We start from the raw sequence: 19,661 nt of genomic DNA, 5'->3' as shown, positions 1-19,661 counted from the left end.
TTGATGGTGAGTCGGGATGATGGTGAGAATGAAGGCGGGGGGGCGCAAAGTCAAGTGGAGCAAAAAGAATAGCGGTTCGCCATTCACACGACTGCCCTGCGCCTTCCGTTCGCGTGGCTGGTGGGGAAAAAGTTCGGCACTGGTTGTGCTCCTGGCTATATGATTGGCGCTCGGCACTCGGCAGATCTTTCAGCCACGAGTGGCGCGTGTAGATGGTTGGAATTGCACGAAGCTTCCAGCTATCAACTTCCTGGCACGACGCGTCAACCAGTCCAAATCTTGCTTATCCTTTACCTGTTCCAGACTTGCAATCATGCCGGATCCTGATACTAATGTCTGGAGTCGAGGTCATGCATCGGTCTGGGTCTCGCCAACGCAATCTTCGCCGGCACTGGGTGGTAATCCACCTTCTGCACGAAATCCGGGGCTGTTGAAGGCGAACACGCAACCCCCGTGGCTGGGGGCTCGTGGCAATCAATCACCAAACCTCTCTGTACCTAAACTATCGAGGGCTTACGAACTCGTCAAGTCGAAGTTCCGCATGAATGACTCCGACATTATAGTGAATGTCGCAAGCCATTGATTGGGCGGGGCTATTCAGACACCTGGGCTTACCTGGGGCTATCTAGGCGTGGTTAGGTGGTGAGTTGCTGCTATTCAGCAAGCAAGCAACGCTTATTGTCCTATTATCCTATTGTTTACGACAGCCAGCATCACAGCGCTGCCAACGCATACAAAGAATAATGTCCCAGCCTCATTCTGATACTGTTCAGCAAGTAAATTAGTGGTACCCAACTCCATAATTACGCATTTTTGCACCCAACCCAGCGGTCCCGCCACTCGATTCTGTCACGACAGCCAGTATATAGCAAGCAGACTTGAATCATTGCCCAGCATTTGGCATCCAGAATCCAGAATCCAGCATCCAGCATCCAACATCCAACATCGGCATCCTTACACAGAATCCTGTGACTCAAACGTTTCTCACTGCGCAACTAGCCCTCATCGCAGGACAGCGTCGCCTGCAGTATTGGCTCTCAAACAGATAAGCCACAAACAGACGAAACACCGACCCCCTCGCACGAGGAAACGTAGTGCCTGTGGATCATTGCACCAGGCTCGAGAGTGGTCAAGCGGAGCAGACAGACAGACGACGACGGCCTACGAAGCACGAACAGCGAGTGCAGTTGGCAGCAGGCCACCGAGAGCTTGAAACACGCCTCTTGACGACCATCAAGTGTGGTTGACGGTCTCTCAGCCTATAAACGACGACGAGGCTCTCGCGCGCCAGACAAAACAGCTTGATCAGCAGTCGTCATTGGCTCAAAACCTGGCAAGTTACCCACACACCACCACCAACCAAAGACGCCCCCCCACCTTCGCCCTCTCGTACCGCCTCTACAAGCGACAAGAGAGAGAGAGAGAGAGCGCTGCAGTTCCTCTTGTTACCGCCCACTGCTACCTGCAACCGCCAGGCCAAGCAACTTAAGCAAGCAACCGAAAACAACGGCTGTGAACAATAATAAGTATCGTTGCTCTCCGCTGCTGCTGGAGCATTATTCCGACATCTTCACATTCAAACCTCTCTCTCCACTTCACCTTTTCTTCTCCCATCTTATTCTATTTCTTCTTCTTCTTTTCGTCTTCTTCGTCTTCTATTCAGCCACCATTACCCTCTTGTTCTCGGCCAGCCCGGTGCGCCCGTAGAACAGCCAGCCTCTCTCAACCGACCAGCCAGTCTTCCTTCGTCAAGGCGCAGTCCTCGGCGAATTCAACCTCGCAACACCACTTCCCACTACCAACGAGACCAGTGACGGCAGTGCTTCATCTGGAACGCCTTGGGCATTCTTTCGCTCCTACTCAACCCTTTTTTTATTCGCACGGTTCTCTCTCTCTCCGCTGGTCGGATCTTGGCAGTTGTCATCGCTACATTCTCGAACGCCCGCAGTCCCGACTTCAAGCAACAGACACACGGCTCAGCTGACAGCAACTTTCCCAAAAAATACCCTTTCTTCCGACATCAAGGACCAGCACCGGACAGCCCCCCCCCAGGACGCCAGCTGCCTCACCAGACTCCATCATCCTTGCGCCTGCTTCTGAGTGGGCCCCTCTGCCGTGCATCGACAGGGATCCTTCGTCTTAGCTCTCTTACCCCCTTCGGAACCCCCCTGCACACCATCATCCTCACACGGACCACCACGCAACATATCACTGCTAGTTGGGTGTCAAGTCTGATATACATATATCCTCTACCGAACCACGCCAATTCTCGCTTTACTCATCACCACCACCAATCTTCACGCCATTCACACGCCTTCCATACGCCATGGCTTACGCAATTCCCTCCCAAGACCAGAACAAGGCTGCTCTGGACTGCTTCGTGCAGATGCCAGTCTCTAGGGACATGATTGCATATCTTGCTCGAAAGGCCTCCCAAGTTATTCGATGCGAGGCTCGTCCAGAGACCCGCAAGCAACTACCTCCTACTCCTCCCTCCAGTCCACCCCAGCGTTCGTCACATGTACAGGATTCGATATTACCTTCCGTCGAGGCATTCATCACATCACTGGTTGAGCGGTCACATGTACAGGTACCAACTCTGATGACCTCGCTGGTCTACCTGAGCAGACTACAAGCCCGTCTTCCTTCGGTTGCAAAGGGCATGCAATGTACCGTTCACCGGATATTCCTCGCCTCTTTGATCCTGGCCGCCAAAAATCTCAACGACTCTTCCCCCAAGAACAAGCACTGGGCCCGCTACACTTCAGTGCGTGGATACGAAAACTTTGGCTTCTCAATCACCGAAGTCAACCTGATGGAGAGGCAGCTCCTCCACCTTCTGGAATGGGACCTCCGGATCAATCCTGAAGATCTTTACATACACCTCGAGCCGTTCTTGGCGCCTATCCGTGACCATCAGGCCCGCGAAGCAGCAGCCCAGGCTGAAAAGATGCGCGCTGCTCGTCTGCGAGAGCAACAGCAATACGCTCTGGCTGCGAGCCATGCTGAGTCGAGGTCGCGCTACAACCGATCGTACCAAGACCTGTCCTACCACGCATACCCATCCTATCCTTCCTCTCGCGCTGCTTCTCGAACACCGTCGCTTTCACCTCCAACACGCTCCTCTTCCGCGGACTCGGTCTCGAGCGGCTCGCCTGCCAGCTTCACTGGATCCTACGATGATGTCGCTCAAAACGCCACGTGCATCCCGCACTACGATATGGACAGTGGTGCTACCCTCGTGCACGTGCAGCCAGCGACCTCGTACCAAAAGATCCAGCACACGCTCAACATTTACGACGAGAAGCCGGCCAAGAAGGCTAAGTCCAGCGGCAACATCTTTACACGCTTCCTCAGCTCCAACGCACACCGGCACGCAGCCTACTAAAGCACCACCACCTTCATCTCCTCTCTCCGACCATTAAAAAGTTTTCTTTGTCACTATAGTCACGGGATCACGATAGATGCACAGACGGATTGAACACGAGTGCCACGGACGAAGTCTCTCTCTCTATCTCCTTTTGCCAGCACTGTCCCCGGTGGACACGGCACACAATCAAATCACATTGCATCATTCCGTCCGACACAAGGCATGGAAACGGCGTACTTTTTTGACAAAACTCCAAATTTTCAGCGGGTACCATGGAAAGCGAAAGCATAGCATTTGAACCGGCGCATACGAAAGTCTCTTGTTTGTTTTGTTTTTCCTTGGTTTTTCTAGTAGTAGTAGTTGATGTTGTTGTCGAAGTTGTTTTCCAGAGAGTTTTGGCATAGGTATGATGCGATGCATCTACGGATGGATGGGACGCGTTCCTATCTTGGTGGTGGGGAAATGGATAGCAGATGGCAGATAGTAGATAGTCTAGTCTTGACTTGTCTTGTCTTGACCTGGTCCCGGCGGAGGAAGAGGGGAAGGGGAAGAAGGGGAAAGACGAGTTTCCGAAGAATCTAATAATAATTCAAATCATATGATCTGGCCCGTTTTTACTGCTATTTTTTTTTGACCGGTGGATGTTGGTGTTTTGTTCGGTGGGTTTTGCATATCCATCATGTGTGTGTGTGTGCGTGCCTGATTGTTGTGCGTGCGCGTGCTCGTGCCCTCGTGCGCTGGCTGCTACTGCCACTAATTACCCCTCCTCCTCCTCCCTCCCTCCTCTTGTCTCGTCTCACAATACACACGCATTACATGCACATACATACATACATACACACACATACATACACACACATACATACACACACATACATACACACACATACATACAGGTCAGGCACCCATAAGTCACGCTCAAATCGCGTTTCGCATCCTGCATACCTGCCTGCCTGCCTGCCCATTCCCCCCTATCTCCCCGCACCGCACAGCACAGCACAGCACAGCACAGCACAGCACAGCACAGCACAGCACAGCCAAGACATACATGCATACCCTCGAAACCGTCGAAACATTCTCAACAGAGGGCCCGAGCTCGAGCTGGAGCTGGGATGCAGTCACTTCACTTGATTACCGGGGATGAGTGGGCAGAACTAAGTATTGCTATTCTGGGCTTGCTGGGGTGGGTTAGAGGAGGAGGAGGGGACGACACGTGCGTTTGCGGGACTTTTTGTATTTGTATCATACTGTACGCATACCGCACACATACACTAATTATGAAGTGTCGATTGGAAGAACTGACTTGATCGATACGCTGCTGCTGCTGCTGCTGCTTGTTTTGCTGTGTGTAGCTGTGGTGATGGTGCTGGTGGTGGTGCGCTTCCTTCCCCTGAGATGATGGGGGGTTTTGGTGGTTCGTTGTTCGGAGGTTGTGGTTCGTAAGAGCTGCGGAGTTTTACCTTTCGTTGTGGTTTCGTGGTTGTGGTTCGTGGTTCGTTGTGTTTTGTGGGTTTTTGGGGTCGTGGTTCGTGGTTCGTGGTTCATCGTAAGTACGGAAGGGAGTAGGTAAGGAAGTAGGTAACTATGTAGTGCGGAGTTTAACCTTTCGCTGGTCGGATCTGGTCTGGATTGTACAGCTACTAACCATATAGTCTAGATGTTGTAATCCTAGCTAGGTATACCAAGTTTCTGTGTTCCTGAGGTGTGTTCCTGGTTCCTGAATGACTGGATACTTGGTTCTGGTTTGGTGTTGGTTCTGGTTGGGTTCCTGGCGTGGCGTGGCGCATGGTGTTTTTCTGGCTGCGATCGATCGCTGCTGGAACTGTGAATTGTGAACTATGGATGGATGATGAACTATGGATTATGATACACATCTAGAGCCTAGGTGGTAATCGATCACTAATCTCTCGAACTCTCAGTCTCAGTCCCAGTCTCAGTTCGATTTCTGAGTGTTATTATTCCATCCCATTCTCTCCATCCTAGATCCAATCCCCATCCGTTCATGCGTTATACTATAGCATAGTATAGTATACGGACTAAATATATCCCTCCATCCATCCATCCATCCAGTATGCCATAGTATGTCATCCCTTCCACTCCACTCCCGTGCACGCGCCGCACGCACGCACTCACGTACCACACATCCCAGCCCCGCGTAGCCTGCATCACATCACACGTACCATTACCTGCCAAACTCATCTGCCGATCAGCCATTCGTATTGTAGCATCATTCAGGTTCATCTTGCTACGACCAACAGACAGCGAATGATCGAAGTTCATGGTTCGCTAGCCGTGGCTAGACTATTGTAGGCTGTCGGCGGGCGAACCCAATCGTAGTTATACCGAGAGAGTGGATTAAAGTCTCATGGGAGTCAAGCTAATGTCGTTACTACAGTATCGTGCCTATCCTGGATGAGAGTATTTACTTCGTCGACCCCGAGTATGTAGTTTCTTGGCCGGCATGGTATCTAAGTAGACATGGTATGTGAATAGACAGGGTATGTGAATAGACAGAGTATGTGAATAGACAGAGTATGTGAGTAGACAGAGTATGTAGATAGACATAGTACCCAACAGACAAACGCTTTTCTCCGTCTCTTATTATGTTCAATGCTTACACTTTGGTCTATCTTCCGTTCGGCGGACACATGTACTCCAAGCGTCGGACAATGTGCTTCTAACACCATAGAGTGCGCGCCATTCATCTATACCAAGGGACCCGCCATTGTCAGGACACGAATTCATGATCGCAGCATGTATGGCTATGAGATCGCTGAGATGTATAGTCTGCCCACAGCCATAGTCACATCCATAGGCCATGACAGTGCCAGATGTAAGGACTAAATCATGAGAGTACCGTTGATCGCCGTGAAGGTTGGAGATATGAGACTGTCGAATAGATTCGAATAGCAATATCAAAGAACGCTCATAATCCTCCTTGCTCTCCGGCTTGTCGTCGTTACAACTAACTTTTTTGGTCTCCAAATACTTCGGTAGTTTGATACGGTGGAACCCATGGATAACTTCGGTCCAAATCTCGTTCCAGACATTATACGATCCGACCTGAGAGTATACTTGCTCCCATAGATCTGGAATTTTACGATCTGGGTCTTCGAGTGCAGTAATAATCTTCTCTACGGCTGGGAGGGTAATATTCTTTCGTATTTCGTCCCGGTCGGTTATTAGAGAGTTAACTTGTGGATAGGCGTTTATAAGTCTGGTAGCAGCCACTATAGTAATAAGTGTGTTTAAGAAATGCATTGTAGAGTAATGCCGATAGATATCATGAATAATTTGTTGGCTATGAACTCGAAGATGATTTATATATGTTTCCTACCTAGAAGGAGCGTGCGCTCGTCGCGAAATTCCTAGTTTCATTCTCTGTTTCTATCATTCGCGGCAGATGTTAATATGGGAGCAAAATAATGTCTCAATTGAATGAGGCATTTTTTTAAAGAAGTTTTCGAAAATAGAACCAATTTGAGAGGCGGGCATCAGGCACTAGTTGCCCGGGCCACTAAGAAATGCCGCCCGCACCATGTGGTTTAGCGTGTTTCAGATGCGGGAGGCGGGAGGGTTGTTTACGGGTGAAGGCAGGGGGTTGGGATGGGTGTGTATTGGGTTTATGGTTTGTGGTTTGAGGGGTTGCGGGTTAGGGAGGGGAGTGGATGGGTGAGAGGGCTTGTAGCGGAGGGTTGTTTGGAGGGTTAAGAGGGGGAGGGGGGTGGGTGCGTATCTACGGGTGGACGGATGGACGGATAGTTGGAGGGGTGGATGATAATTGATAATGGATAATGGAGAACGGGCAATAGTGGATTGAAGAATGGAGAATGGAGAATGGATATTGGATAATAGATACAGTTCGCGTACGGCCGCGCGATCATGTCCGGGTGTAATTATCTAGCTAGAACTATCTGTATCTGCAGAGTTGAAATTGCGACCTGGTCTCTACCAAAACGGTACGCGAGGATGGTGTTTGGTTAGATATTACACACGATTCTGCTGTGTGGATTTAATTATTGGTATACGTGATCTATGAAGTGAGGTGTCGAGGTGTCGAGGTGTCGGTATACAGCCAGCCAACCAGCCTACTACCACGAAACACAGTATAGCATTACCATCACCACCACCACCACCACCACCACCATCACCATCGCACGCACGCATCTCGAAACACCCCTCCACCACCTCTCCGTCCCTAGATCCGACCGCACCCGCGAACGAAGAAGCCCGGAAATGACACCCACCCACCGTCTATCTCACGGGCGGAACACAGGAGATGATACGATGGACACGATAGGACACGATAGGACACGATACAACAGCGTAAGATACGACGTACGAGCAAGGAGACAACTACAATGTAATCTAATATAACAACGGCAGAAAGGAAAGAAGTATAGAGGCATGGAAGGAGGATAGGAGGAAGCGAAAGAATGGGAAGGGATGTATTCGATGGATGGTTGGGTAATTAATAGGGATAGGGAATTAATGGTGTGGTAAGGAATGATGCGGTGCGATCGTGTGGTGACTAAGAGGGTTAGGGGATGGGGGAGGGAGGGGAGGGGAGGTTAGTGGGCTAGTAACGGGTTAATTCCCGGCATTGCAGGGCGGCTGCCACGTGCATGGAGGGCATGGCATGGCGCTGCGTTGCGCTGCTGCATGGCGTTGCGTGGTGGTGGTGGTGCAGACGGGAGAGTGTTCTACGCGTGGTGGCTGCTGTGTATGAGATTGTTGTGGTGTTGAGTTAGCTAGTATTCATCTAGTATCTACTATCGATATACATGCACGTTCACCACGATTATCATAGTTCAACTAACTAGTCCGTCAACTAATTAGTTCTTTCCATTCTAGTTCCAAACCCTAGCTACCATATTAACACTCAGCGCCAAGCCTTGAGCCATCATCGGCCTCAGCCCCAGCCTCAGCCACATTCCCCAGAATCCCGAGTCCGCCTCATAACAACCTAACTGTACATTACATCTATGTAGCCCCCGGTAGGCGTCATTCCGGTGACCATGGCAGCTTTATCATACCCTCACGATTCCGCAGCGTACTGTTGGCGTATGCAATGTTCTTGACTTCATGCCCTGGTTCTACGATGTTACTGGGGGTTGATCACCACCCCTGTGGTAGCCGCGCATCTGCGCGTAAAGCATAGCCACAATCACAACCACACACACGCTCTACACTGACTTGTACAGCACAGCACACGCAGGTATTCCATCCTTCTTCGTCTCAATGTAATGCGATTCAATTCGATGATGTGCAGATCGGCCTTGCTTTATCGTACTCTACCCTACCCTGCCCTGTCCCTGTCCGGTCCGGTCCGGTCACTCACTTACTCACTCACTCACGCACGCACCCATCCATCTGCTTACTCAGTCTGACCAACCAACCAACCAACCAGATATCCAACTGAACAACCAAATTTCCAACTGAACAACCACACCCCTCTCTTCCTTCTGGTGTTACGTGGCAAGGCAGAGCGAGAAAATGCCGCATTGAGTCTTGTGATGCGAGGAGGCGGTGAGTGCGTGGTTGGTAGTGGTTTTATGGCTGCCTAGAAGGTTGATGCTGGATGGAGAATGAAAAATGGAGAATGGAGTATGGCGGGCAGGAGGATTTGTGGGATTGTGAGGCTGGGGTTGGGGAGGGGATGGGAGGGGATGAGGGAGGTGGTGGGCATGGAAGTGTTGATAGGGAGTTGTGGTAGGTTTAGGGGGTAGGTGCTGGGGAGTATGGGTGTGTGGCTAGGTTTTGGTGTCGAGGTGTGTGATTGTGTGGCTAGGATTGGTAGGTTGCTTGTGTGGTCGTCTGTTGCTTGTGTGGTCGTCTGTTGCTTGTGTGGTCGTCTGTTGCTTGTGTGGTCGTCTGTTGCTTGTGTGGTCGTCTGTTGCTGTGTAAGTCGTTGCTATGTTAATCGTTACTATATTAATCGTTGCTATGTTAATGGTTACTATGTTAAGTCGCTAATATGTTAAGTCGCTGCTATGTTGGTATTATCGTTGTTATCGTTGCTATGTTAGTCGTTACTATATAAGTCGCTGCTTTATACGTCGTTGCTGTGTTAATCGTTGCTGTGTTAATCGTTGCTGTGTTATCGTTACTATGTTAATCGTTACTGTGTTAAGTCGTTGCTATGTAAAGCGTTGCTATGTAAGTCGTTGCTATGTAAAGCGTTGCTATGTAAAGCGTTGCCGTGTTAATTTTCATTATCATTATCGTTATTGTCTTTGCTTATCCATTAACGAACGGTATATGACGTTGTATTGCCATGGTGACGTCGTAACTTTGCACAGTATAGATTACATATTATTACACAGCATTCTCTCACACAGTTGGTCGTTAAGCCCCTGAGTAGACTTAAAATTCCAACTTCAATTTCACCTCCAACATGTCATATCACTGTTGTACCGTGTGAGTGTATAGTAAAACTTTCGGTCAAATTAATACGAGCAGCTAGCGCAATACTGTTCTGAACTTTATCAAAAGACTAAGAAACCTACTACATCACCGTTACTCTCTTGTCAGCTTTCTAGACTTAACGTCGATCATCAGACACTTTGAGCTATACTACGATCCAGAATATCCAAATCCAAACTTTTAAGACCGCAGTGCTCCTATCGTTGTGTACGCCTCTATTATTCATATCCCAACATATTTGTGTTGACTTCGGCAAGTTGACAAGCCACACTAGCTGCTCTGGAATGCTTTGTCCGCGTATATTCCTCTCCTTGCACTCTAAATTCACCTGTTTCAAAACTACAAATCTCAGCCTACTAATCTCCATACTAGGTATCACCACAAACACCCATACCACCCACCATAACAGCAATCCTCTCAACCTCACGATCCATCCTCATCCTCTCCATATCACCCACCGTCAAACAAACATCCACAACAATCTCCCCATCCCGACCCCGCGGCAAGAAATAAACCAATCCCTCTCTCGCCCCAGCTTCTAACAACAATTTCCTCACTGCCACCGGCCTCCCAATCTCCGGCCCAAAGTCGACCTCACAGCAATCTTCCTTCGCCCAACTACTCAGCCGCACATCGAGTCCCGTAATCTCCCCCACTTTTCTAGCAGGTGCGTTATGCGCCTTGATATAGTCAACCTGCGCCCGTGTTTCGCGTCGCAGAGTCTCAGGATCGAGTGCCTCGCGAAGTATATACGCGATGGCGCCTAGGGGCGCAGAGAAGAGTTTGTCGAACGTGAGTAGGGTGGTTGTGGAGGTGACGAGTAGGCCTGGATATGCGAGCGGGACGCCAAAGGAGCGGCGCATGTCGATATTTCGAGAGAGCATCGTGGTGAGTGATGATGGGTGAGCCGTGAATCGAGTCGTGCGTGCGCGTGTGATGGCTTGCCAGATGAATGCGCTGAGAACGTCGTCTGTGGAGATGAATCTGTCTGATGGGACGCCGTCGTGTGAAGCTGACTCCTTTAGCATGCACAGTGAGCTGGCGGAGAACGAGAAGGACGCCCAGCATAGGCGGGTTTGCTTGGTCTCGTCGTTTACTTTGGTCTTTGTTTCTGTAGGTCTTGTTCGCTCTGTCACGCCTTCGTCCTTGACGTTGCTGTCCTCAATGGACTCGTCATTCTCTTTAAAGCCCTCTAACAGCCCCTTTCGAGACATGTTCCCGACCCGCAGGTCCTCTTCGCTGTACTTCTCATTCCTCAGCGCCTTCCCCAGCATCCGCATGGCCCATGCTAGCCCTGCCATATCCATGCTCCCGTGGTGGGCACTTACCGTCAATAGCAGCCCTCCATGCACAAATACTACCGCGAAGCCAAGCACATTTCCTGCACTTTCATCAAATGTCTCGAACCTAGCAAAACGTCTCTCATCAAGACCGGCGGTTGGAAGGCAGAATTGCACCCTCTTCAATTCCTTCCAGTCTGGAAACGAGATGAACCGGGGATGCGGATCGACAAGATGGCTGCCGAGTGGTTGATCAGGGACGTACGAATCGTACTTGATCGCAAATCTACCCTGACCCTCCCCTGGACGTTCTCCTGCGTCACAAACATATCCAGCGAGCCATGGAAAGGCAGGACAGAGACGACGAGTGAGGGCGCGACGTAATGCTTCTTGAATGGAGAGCTGCGTGTGAACACTGGTGTCTGACAGCGGAAAGCAGAATGTGAGGTTGGTGTAGAGCTTGTTGATACGCTTGTGCTGAGCCAGGGCGTCTAAATCTAGGTATTTCATCGGCTTGTGGGGCCATGAGTTGGCGTTTGGAGATAGTTCTTCTCCTATTCTGGAGGGCGTAACTACTTGCATCGTGCTGCGCGTGCGGTTAGGTTAATTGAGATGCTGTCAGTCGATTCGAGGTCTTTTGCATGCTTAGAGAGCTCGTCGGCCATCAAGAGAGGAATCGGTTCCCGAGAGTGGCGTAATATTGCCATAAGATTGAATGCGCATTACTATATCTTAGCTGTTGGTGATGCAGTCCCGGAACAGGACACGCTTTCGTCAGCGTGTCCGGTTCCGGCTTGCTCATCGGAGGAGTAGGTCGATAGCTACATACGACTACCTCAGTCAGTTCTTATTTTGACTTGTACATATTTCCAAGACCATCACCTGCATGTCTACTATCCCAATTCGTACAATGCACTTCGAAAATACTGCTTGGGAAAGACTTGGTAACTCACAGCGTGACAATGAGTGGTATGGTCTCCGTTCGCGAAATAAATAATAGCAACAAAATGGTTTCAAATGTGGCCGCATTACGTGTTTTGTTTACACGTTCTGACCCCTCTCTACATACTTACTTCTAGATCAAATTTCACAAAGTAGACTACCGGCTTTCCAAGAAGTAATCAAGTGCACGCTTTTTTGAATGACGAGATTATATGGTAAAACCCTTGCTGGAGAACTGAGTAACTGAGTACTTCTGCCCAACAGCATGAACCGAATCGCTAACCGGTGTCATTCTTGCTAGGATTGGAGGTGGCGGCTGACGGTATGTGGACAATCTTGGAATGGTTGTTCTTGATCTTGGGCGACGGAATACTAATTCATCCGTAGTTCGACTGCACCGCCTTCTTAATGATGCGCCTCGAACTTGAAGGGAACTGCTTCCGAAAATCTGTAAGGGAACTCAAGCGCGAATCACATCACATAAACCCATATTTGGCATGAACGAGAACGCCTACCAAAGGGCTCTCGCTCGATGGTCGTAACATTTGTGCCGGGCTTCAGTGTGTCCGTGTCTGGTGGTAGGTCGTTAGGAAGTCCCACCGGGCGACCATATGGAGCACCGGCCAGGCGGGCCACAGGTGAAGAAACAGTGTTGACTGAACAGGGGCCGCGACGTACGCTATGGAAGGGACGGCAGTCAAGGTTGCGGGCCGCTCGTCGATCTGTTTTGTTGAACGTGGCCGTGGTAGGGCTGGAATGCGCTCGTGATTTGATTGGCAGTTAAATTCGAGATTTTGGCCTGTAGCTTCAACGACTTGACACAAAATTTCCTTGTTAAGTCATGAGGCCAACAAGAGCACACCAGCCATGTGCTGACGGATCCACCCGCAGCTGATCTGATGTAGTGAACAACAAGTCTCCCCGAGACGGTCCACAGGTCGTGTAACCAAGGGACACTGTGCAGGTCCTATAAATAGTGACCCAACCGCACGTTCTGACCTTTGGCGTAACAATGCAAAGCCCTTCAAATCAATGCTCCTTGATTCATCTTCTCTTCTTCTCTTAACCTCCGCCGTTCGTATTTTTCGGCTTTCTCTCTGCGCTTCTCCTCTGCCAATCTCTTTCTCTCAGCTTTCTTATTCCGATACACGGCCCACTCCTTCTGCTTCCTTCTATCCTTCTCTTCTTCCGCTGCGGCCCGAAGATCTAGCTTTGCTCGTTCTTCGGGAGTCAGGACCCACGATTGATTCAGCACATCGTTCTTGAATTTGGACATATTAGCCCATAAGCGCGCTTCCTCCAACGTAGTCTTCAGAACTTTGATCCTCTTCAGGTCCAATTGTCTGATGCCCCGGAACTCGCAAACGATGCCTTTCGTGCTCACAACAGTGCCAATATCAAGAACGATGTCGTCAACGACTACGTCGAAAATCCCAAGTGCTGTATGAACGTTCAAATTATCGATCGCAGTATTGGAAGGGCACTCGGGAGAGTCGGCAATTTCCGCAGGCAATCGAGGGACCTTAATCTCGAGGGTGCTGCCACTGCTATCATCGATCGTAAATAGAGTAAATCTGGCAGAGAGATCGGTTATACTGTTGATCGGCCCGGTTATTCGTACGAATCGGATCGGATGGTTTCGGTGAAAGAGCAGTTGCTGACCTGCGCAATTGTCAGTTGTCACTCTGAGAGCAGAATATGATAGTGTCCCATCATCGAATTGAGCCATCTGATGCACGATGCTCGACAGACGTACCCTCAAAGCCTCGCACCGCACGGAGAGCGTGCACATCGCTGCAAGTCAAATGTACCCAAGCATCATACGTCCGTGAAGCCTTGAAGTAACGCGCCGGGTATATATCGTTATTCTGAGCCTGCTGACTTCTTCGCGTCGTCATGTCATAATGTTGCTTATTGATATGGTGTGAACCTGAGAAGTAGAGATTCCTCTGGGCAGGGTGACGTGTCGGGCCAGACGCGCTTCCACGTGTGCACGTGACTTAATTGAACATCGAAACATCCGCACAGCACGGCAACATTCTAAATGATCTGTGTAAGATTTATATGATAACTTCGTTATATTTGATGCCCTATGGTCATGATACATGAAAATCCATTTAGTGAACTAAGAGCTCTTCTTGGCCTCCTCCGCAGCATCCTTTGGAACAGACACAAATCCTGGAACGACCTTTGCGTTGAGACGGCGGAATGCCTGAATGTAATAGTCAGTATAGGTCTATTCACCAGTGTTATTTCCATAGATGAGCAATTTATGACATGCAGGTGAATTGCACCACGCACCCACCACAACCTGGTCCCCCAGACTAAACTCCAAAGCCAGAAAACCCAGGCTTCGGTATATTTGATCCACCAAAAGGGACTGAATAGTTGCCAGGGGCTACTCACACTTGCAAAGGGTCCATCAGGAATACTGCCATCCCACTTATCGAGAACCTTCTCAATCTTTCCCGTTGGGCCAACATAGATCTCTATCTTGGATTGGATGAGTTGTTCCTTGTTGATTCCTTTGACAGTGTAAAGGTTCTTCACATCTAATACTATTGGGTTCCCGGCGGAGATAACCTCATGTGACTGTAATTCGATCTTCGAAAAAGCCGCAGCCAGACCATACTGGTTGCATGTTTAGCGGGCCGAGCAAGATTGGAAGGAATAATATATACCCATTGAGCCTCAAATTGCGAGCGACCGCGTGCGTCAGTCAATGGATCTTCGAAAACAGCATCGTCCTTCCACAGAGACAATTTCTCTTTTGATGGAAGGCCTTTGAAAAGATCTAGTACGCTGCCTATGATAGTCTTCTGCTCGGAATCAAGCTCGACACCTGGCTTAGACTTGAGGTCTTTGGTCTGGACATCGATGCTCACTTGAAGGGTTGAATTAGTTCAGGCTAGGTCGACGAATAGCTAAGAATAAACATACGAGAAGACATATTTGTGGTTTGAGTGCGAGCAGTCGATACTTTCAATGTGGTGAATCTAGACGATTGGAACGAACGCAGAGATTTACAGGTGAAAGTAGGGTTGATGAGAGAACGCATTGGAATGGGAATACAAAGGTGTAAGATAATACGAGCGATAGCACGTCATATATCAACATACATACACACCGACACGCTTCGCCGTATGTAGAAAAGTCATGACGACATAAACACGCTAAAAAGGCTCCCCACGTGTAACCCAAGACGCAGATCCCTTAAATGCGATACAGGGGAATGGGATTCTAATATCGGATTGTGGTAATACGACAGAAAACCATTTCTTACCTATAACAACGCTCTTCATCGCATTTGCTAGTCTTTCGCATGACCAGCCGTTGCTACTTGAAGTATTTCGTCCTCCAATCCGGGAACGTGTATGCTCTTGACGCCCGCTGCTTGGAGCTTGGAACGGCCCTCATTCTCTCCGACAAACTTCTCCGGTTCCTTTACGCCGAGATAGACTATCCTGATACCTTCATGGCCACCAAGCTGCGTCTGTATGATACGATCAACGCAAGGTGCATTCCCACTGAGCCGGAACACGCAAGGTTCCATGGTAGTGTAGATGACCGTCGATTTCGGCAGTATATCTCCAACTGAGTCCTCGGAAACCCCTCTAGTTTGTGCAAATTTCATCAAACAACATTGCTCAGCATGTGTGTTTCCTGGAAGCTCGAGCGTGTAGCCTGTTGCCAAAACCTCATTGCGTTCTTCATCGACGAGCACGGCACCAACGCAGAAGTTTGTAGCCTTTGGGGGTGATTTCCGTGCTTCTGTAAGAGCAAGACGAAGGTATGCAGTATGGTCCAAGGGCGCAATTATTTCGCGAGACATACTGCATGCGTCTGAGACCGAGTCGTAAGATGTGCCGCAAATACATGAAGTGAAGTGGTGGCCTCGGGAGCGCTCTTGGTTAGAATGTTCGCGCTAGTGCTGTGCTAGTGAATCAGACGCGTCGCGTGGTGGCTCATCATCTATTAACCATCTTTGGCTTGCCCTTTATACTAACTCCACAAAACAGCAAACACTTAATCATGCCTGCAAGATTTGATGACGAAGAGTTGCTCGAAGACCCTCCTAACTCTATCAATCCTTACGAGGTTCTTGGCATCGAGAAGGCTGCAACAGCCGACCAAATCAAATCAGCATATCGCAAATCTGCGCTGATCCACCATCCAGGTACATGATTCCGATTGCTTTTCAAGAGCGAAGTACTATCTAATATGATACAGACAAGGCGCAACCAGAGAACAAAGAAGCTGCACACAAGAAGTTTCAAGAAATCGCCTTCGCATACGCTATCCTCTCTGATGAGCGACGTCGCAAGCGCTATGATATCACTGGTCGAACGGAAGAGTCTTTGGACCTCGACGATGACGGCTTCAACTGGATGGACTTCTACAAGGCTGAATTTGAGGATGTGGTCACCGGGGACGCAATTGAAAAGTTCAAGAAGGAGTACAAAGGAAGTGACGAGGAGAGGCAGGCGCTGTTCAACGCATATGAAGAATATGAGGGCGACTTAAACCAGATATACTCAGTCATAATGCTCAGCGATCCGCTAGAGGACGAGCCAAGATTCAAGAAGTGGCTGGACGAGGCGATTAAGTCAGGTCAGTTGCCGGATCACCCTAAATACACCAAAGAGACAGCAAAAAGTCGAAAGCAACGGATGAACCAGGCAAAAAGCGAAGGGAAAGAAGCCATGGAATATGCGAAGGAACTGGGCGTTGCGGATAAGCTGTTTGGTTCTGGCAGTAAGAAACCTGGTGGGAAGGGAAGTGAAGACGCTTTGGCAGCTCTCATTCAGCAACGGCAAAAGTCTCGGGCTGGGAATTTTCTTGCGGACCTAGAAGCCCGATACGCGCCGAAACCAAAAGGGAGTAAGAAGAGAGCTACACCCTGCACGGATGAGCCTCCTGAGGAGGCTTTCCAAAGAAATGCTACCAAGTCCAAGGAGAGCAAGGCGGCGAAGACCAGTGGAGAGGCCCCTACGGGTGAACGAAAATCCAAGCGTACAAAGAATTGAGGACATTATGGGGACATTTCGAGACACGAACAGCTATTGCAGCACGGAGTTGGACTGGTATTGTGCATGACTCGGCGTTAGGAGACTCTCACTCGATGACTCAGGTTTGTGGAGAACTACCAAAGAAAAATGAGACATGATGTGGATCGTCGCGCTGGAAGTTCGAATCACATAATGCCTACGAGACTTCGATATATGGATCTTGTATGATTCTAGCTAACAGTGGCGTTCTAGAGACTGCAACATAGTGTCGGTTCACTTAATGTCTTTGAGTATGAGTGGATATGTTGGTTTTGTGTTTGCTTTGCTTATACACTCTTGAGCTTCGACCGCGATGTGGCTGTAAGGGACGGGGACTACCGTTTCAGTATCCCTGCCAACCCACGCGGCTATCCATCTATTCGACGATGAGCCCACGTCCCGGCTGTCTGAATGGTAGATGAAGGACCCGTTGTGAAATAATGCACCAATCGCGTATCTTTTTTAGATGCGAGAATGTAGTATTATGCGAACAGAATATCTTAAACCCAACAATGAACCATGTCGATGGGAAACGAGACGTACTCGTGGCGTGCAAGGCCATATTTGGTACTTTCTTTAATCTTTGGTTATTCCCTCCATTGTTCTTTGAACACGACCAAAATTACACTCCTTTATCTGCTTGTATTCTTTTCTCTCAGTCGCTCGTTCACGGTGCTTTATTCAAGTATGTTAGTTCATTCATTCTGGTACGTTGTAGCCACGGCAGGGATTGTTGCAGGCCAACTTTCGGGCACCGTTGGTCCATTGACCTCAATTGCCACAAAGTCAGCTACCAAAACCTGCAATGTCCTTGACTACGGCGCCAAAGCCGACAAGACCATTGACTTGGGGCCTCCTCTTGTATCCGCCTTCGCAGATTGCAAAACTGGTGGTGTCGTCATCATTCCTGCCGGAGACTATGCGCTGGAAACGTGGGCAAGTCTGTCAGGGGGATCGAAATGGGCCCTTCAGCTTGACGGTACCATACACCGAACTGGTACTGACGGCGGCAATATGATCTTCATCCAACACACCAGCGATTTTGAGATGTTCAGCAGCACCTCGAAAGGCGCCGTGCAAGGAAACGGCTACGAGATCCATGCCCAGGGCAGCATGAGCGGCGCTCGTATTCTTAGATTATTCAAAGTCTCGGACTTCTCCGTCCACGATATCGCCTTAACGGACGCGCCTTCGTTCCACTTCTCTCTAGACACATGCACCAATGGCGAGGTCTACAACATGGCCATCCGCGGCGGCGATGCCGGCGGCCTCGACGGTATCGACGTCTGGAGCGAGAACATCCACATCCACGACGTCCGTCCCCCTGTCCCCCCAACCTCATAAACCCAACTAATCCCTCCCCCAGATCGAAGTCACAAACAAAGACGAATGCGTAACCGTGAAATCCCCGGCACACAACATCCTCATCGAGAGCATCTACTGCAACCGCTCCGGCGGCTGCGCCATGGGCTCCCTCGGGGCCGACACAAACATCTCCAATATCCACTACCGCAACATCTACACCTGGGCCTCAAACCAGATGTTCATGCTCAAATCCCACGGCGGCTCCGGCTCCGTCTCAAACATCGCCCTCGAGGCCTTCATCGGCCACGCAAACGCATATTCGCTCGACATCGACCAGTACTGGGCCTCTATCAGCGCCGCCTCCGGCGCCGGCGTAGCCGTCTCCAACCTCTCCGTATCCGCCTGGCGCGGCACCGCCGCAAACGCACTACAGCGCGGCCCGGTCAAAATCGTCTGCGCCGACGGGGCCCCGTGTGTCGATGTCGCCGTCTCGGACTTTGCCATGTGGACTGAGATCGGCGACGCGGCGACACACGTATGTCGCAGTGCCTATGGTGCAGGTGCGTGTCTGGCTGGTGACGGCGCTGGCGTCAGTGATGCGTACGATGCCGTGACGTCTACGCTGACGGCTGCGCCGTCCGGATATGTGGTACCGAGCATGGAGGCGAACCTGCAGAACGGGTTTGGCACGTCGCTGAGTATCCCCGTGCCCACGATTCCAACGAGTTTCTATCCAGGCGTCACGCCGCTGCGACCGCTCGTAGGAGCAAGTGTGGAGACTGGTGGTGATGTTGGGAAGGAGGTCGTGTCGTCGTCAGCGGTTTCGTCGGCGTTTAGCATGAGTGTGAGTGTGAGTGTGAGTGTCGGAGCGTTATCGTCGTCGCAGCCCCTGTCTTCGGCGGGAGGCTTGGCGTCGTCGGTGGTGGGTGTGCTTCCGACGCCGGGCCCAGTTTCTTCTGGTGCTTTGAAGCCGTCGAACTCGACACTTTTGACGCCTACACTCGGTCTGCCCGGCTCAACTCCTGGAGCTACGCCGACGAGGGTCGGATGCCAGCATCAAGGATACGGGCACGGGCACGGGCATGGTCACGGGCATGCGCATAGCCATGTGCGGAGGTTTTCTCCTAGGGGCTGATACTATCTGTTCAGTGATGAGTAGGCAAACGAGTGAGCGAACTGGACCTTTTTGACTTCATTGTACATATTTTCCAGGTCTGCGAGGGACAAAGCAGTTAGCGATGCGATATGGAGCATGGGATCTTAGCAAGTGTGGTTACATGTACGCTGCTA

The 19,661-nt window shown here is 50.2% G+C and overlaps 9 protein-coding genes across 9 annotated transcripts; 3 read left to right on the top strand and 6 right to left on the bottom strand.

Annotated features, from left to right (window-relative positions):
• Positions 1 to 2,365: 2,365 nt before the first annotated feature.
• Positions 2,366 to 2,911, top strand: EJ05DRAFT_425313 (uncharacterized protein; the record flags this gene model as incomplete). Its single annotated transcript, XM_033741497.1, has 1 exon — positions 2,366 to 2,911. A coding segment is annotated over one exon (546 nt), but the record flags the coding sequence as incomplete, so codon positions are not given.
• Positions 2,912 to 5,958: 3,047 nt separating this feature from the next.
• Positions 5,959 to 6,661, bottom strand: EJ05DRAFT_480005 (uncharacterized protein). The gene has a single exon (XM_033744788.1). It carries the CDS (start codon positions 6,629 to 6,631, stop codon positions 5,978 to 5,980), a length of 654 nt encoding a protein of 217 aa, XP_033596443.1. The 5' UTR covers positions 6,632 to 6,661; the 3' UTR covers positions 5,959 to 5,977.
• Positions 6,662 to 7,284: 623 nt separating this feature from the next.
• On the bottom strand, positions 7,285 to 7,884 carry EJ05DRAFT_480004 (uncharacterized protein). The gene has a single exon (XM_033744787.1). It carries the CDS (start codon positions 7,535 to 7,537, stop codon positions 7,358 to 7,360), a length of 180 nt encoding a protein of 59 aa, XP_033596442.1. The 5' UTR covers positions 7,538 to 7,884; the 3' UTR covers positions 7,285 to 7,357.
• A 2,280-nt stretch (positions 7,885 to 10,164) lies between these two features.
• On the bottom strand, positions 10,165 to 11,658 carry EJ05DRAFT_504593 (uncharacterized protein; the record flags this gene model as incomplete). The annotated part of the gene is made up of 1 exon (XM_033747591.1): positions 10,165 to 11,658. One exon carries the CDS (start codon positions 11,656 to 11,658, stop codon positions 10,165 to 10,167), a length of 1,494 nt encoding a protein of 497 aa, XP_033596441.1.
• Positions 11,659 to 13,042: 1,384 nt separating this feature from the next.
• EJ05DRAFT_504592 (uncharacterized protein) lies at positions 13,043 to 13,916 on the bottom strand (the record flags this gene model as incomplete). Its single annotated transcript, XM_033747590.1, has 2 exons — positions 13,043 to 13,680; positions 13,775 to 13,916. 2 exons carry the CDS (start codon positions 13,914 to 13,916, stop codon positions 13,043 to 13,045), a joined length of 780 nt encoding a protein of 259 aa, XP_033596440.1.
• Positions 13,917 to 14,143: 227 nt separating this feature from the next.
• EJ05DRAFT_489699 (uncharacterized protein) lies at positions 14,144 to 14,968 on the bottom strand (the record flags this gene model as incomplete). Its single annotated transcript, XM_033745810.1, has 4 exons — positions 14,144 to 14,230; positions 14,425 to 14,649; positions 14,700 to 14,902; positions 14,959 to 14,968. The coding sequence occupies 4 exons, from the start codon at positions 14,966 to 14,968 to the stop codon at positions 14,144 to 14,146; spliced, it is 525 nt and encodes a 174-aa protein (XP_033596439.1).
• A 234-nt stretch (positions 14,969 to 15,202) lies between these two features.
• On the bottom strand, positions 15,203 to 15,968 carry EJ05DRAFT_161835 (cytidine deaminase-like protein). The gene has a single exon (XM_033739418.1). It carries the CDS (start codon positions 15,848 to 15,850, stop codon positions 15,329 to 15,331), a length of 522 nt encoding a protein of 173 aa, XP_033596438.1. The 5' UTR covers positions 15,851 to 15,968; the 3' UTR covers positions 15,203 to 15,328.
• A 97-nt stretch (positions 15,969 to 16,065) lies between these two features.
• EJ05DRAFT_420840 (chaperone protein dnaJ 6) lies at positions 16,066 to 16,988 on the top strand (the record flags this gene model as incomplete). The annotated part of the gene is made up of 2 exons (XM_033741465.1): positions 16,066 to 16,195; positions 16,249 to 16,988. Coding segments are annotated over 2 exons (870 nt in total), but the record flags the coding sequence as incomplete, so codon positions are not given.
• Positions 16,989 to 17,585: 597 nt separating this feature from the next.
• On the top strand, positions 17,586 to 19,506 carry EJ05DRAFT_489696 (pectin lyase-like protein; the record flags this gene model as incomplete). Its single annotated transcript, XM_033745809.1, has 4 exons — positions 17,586 to 17,751; positions 17,785 to 18,380; positions 18,433 to 19,221; positions 19,258 to 19,506. The coding sequence occupies 4 exons, from the start codon at positions 17,586 to 17,588 to the stop codon at positions 19,504 to 19,506; spliced, it is 1,800 nt and encodes a 599-aa protein (XP_033596436.1).
• Positions 19,507 to 19,661: the final 155 nt, after the last annotated feature.

The sequence above is a fragment of the Pseudovirgaria hyperparasitica genome, assembly GCF_010093815.1.
Source record: "Pseudovirgaria hyperparasitica strain CBS 121739 unplaced genomic scaffold EJ05scaffold_18, whole genome shotgun sequence".
In the NCBI taxonomy this organism is placed as follows: domain Eukaryota; kingdom Fungi; phylum Ascomycota; class Dothideomycetes; order Acrospermales; family Acrospermaceae; genus Pseudovirgaria; species Pseudovirgaria hyperparasitica.
This window is presented reverse-complemented; position numbering and strand designations above follow the sequence as displayed.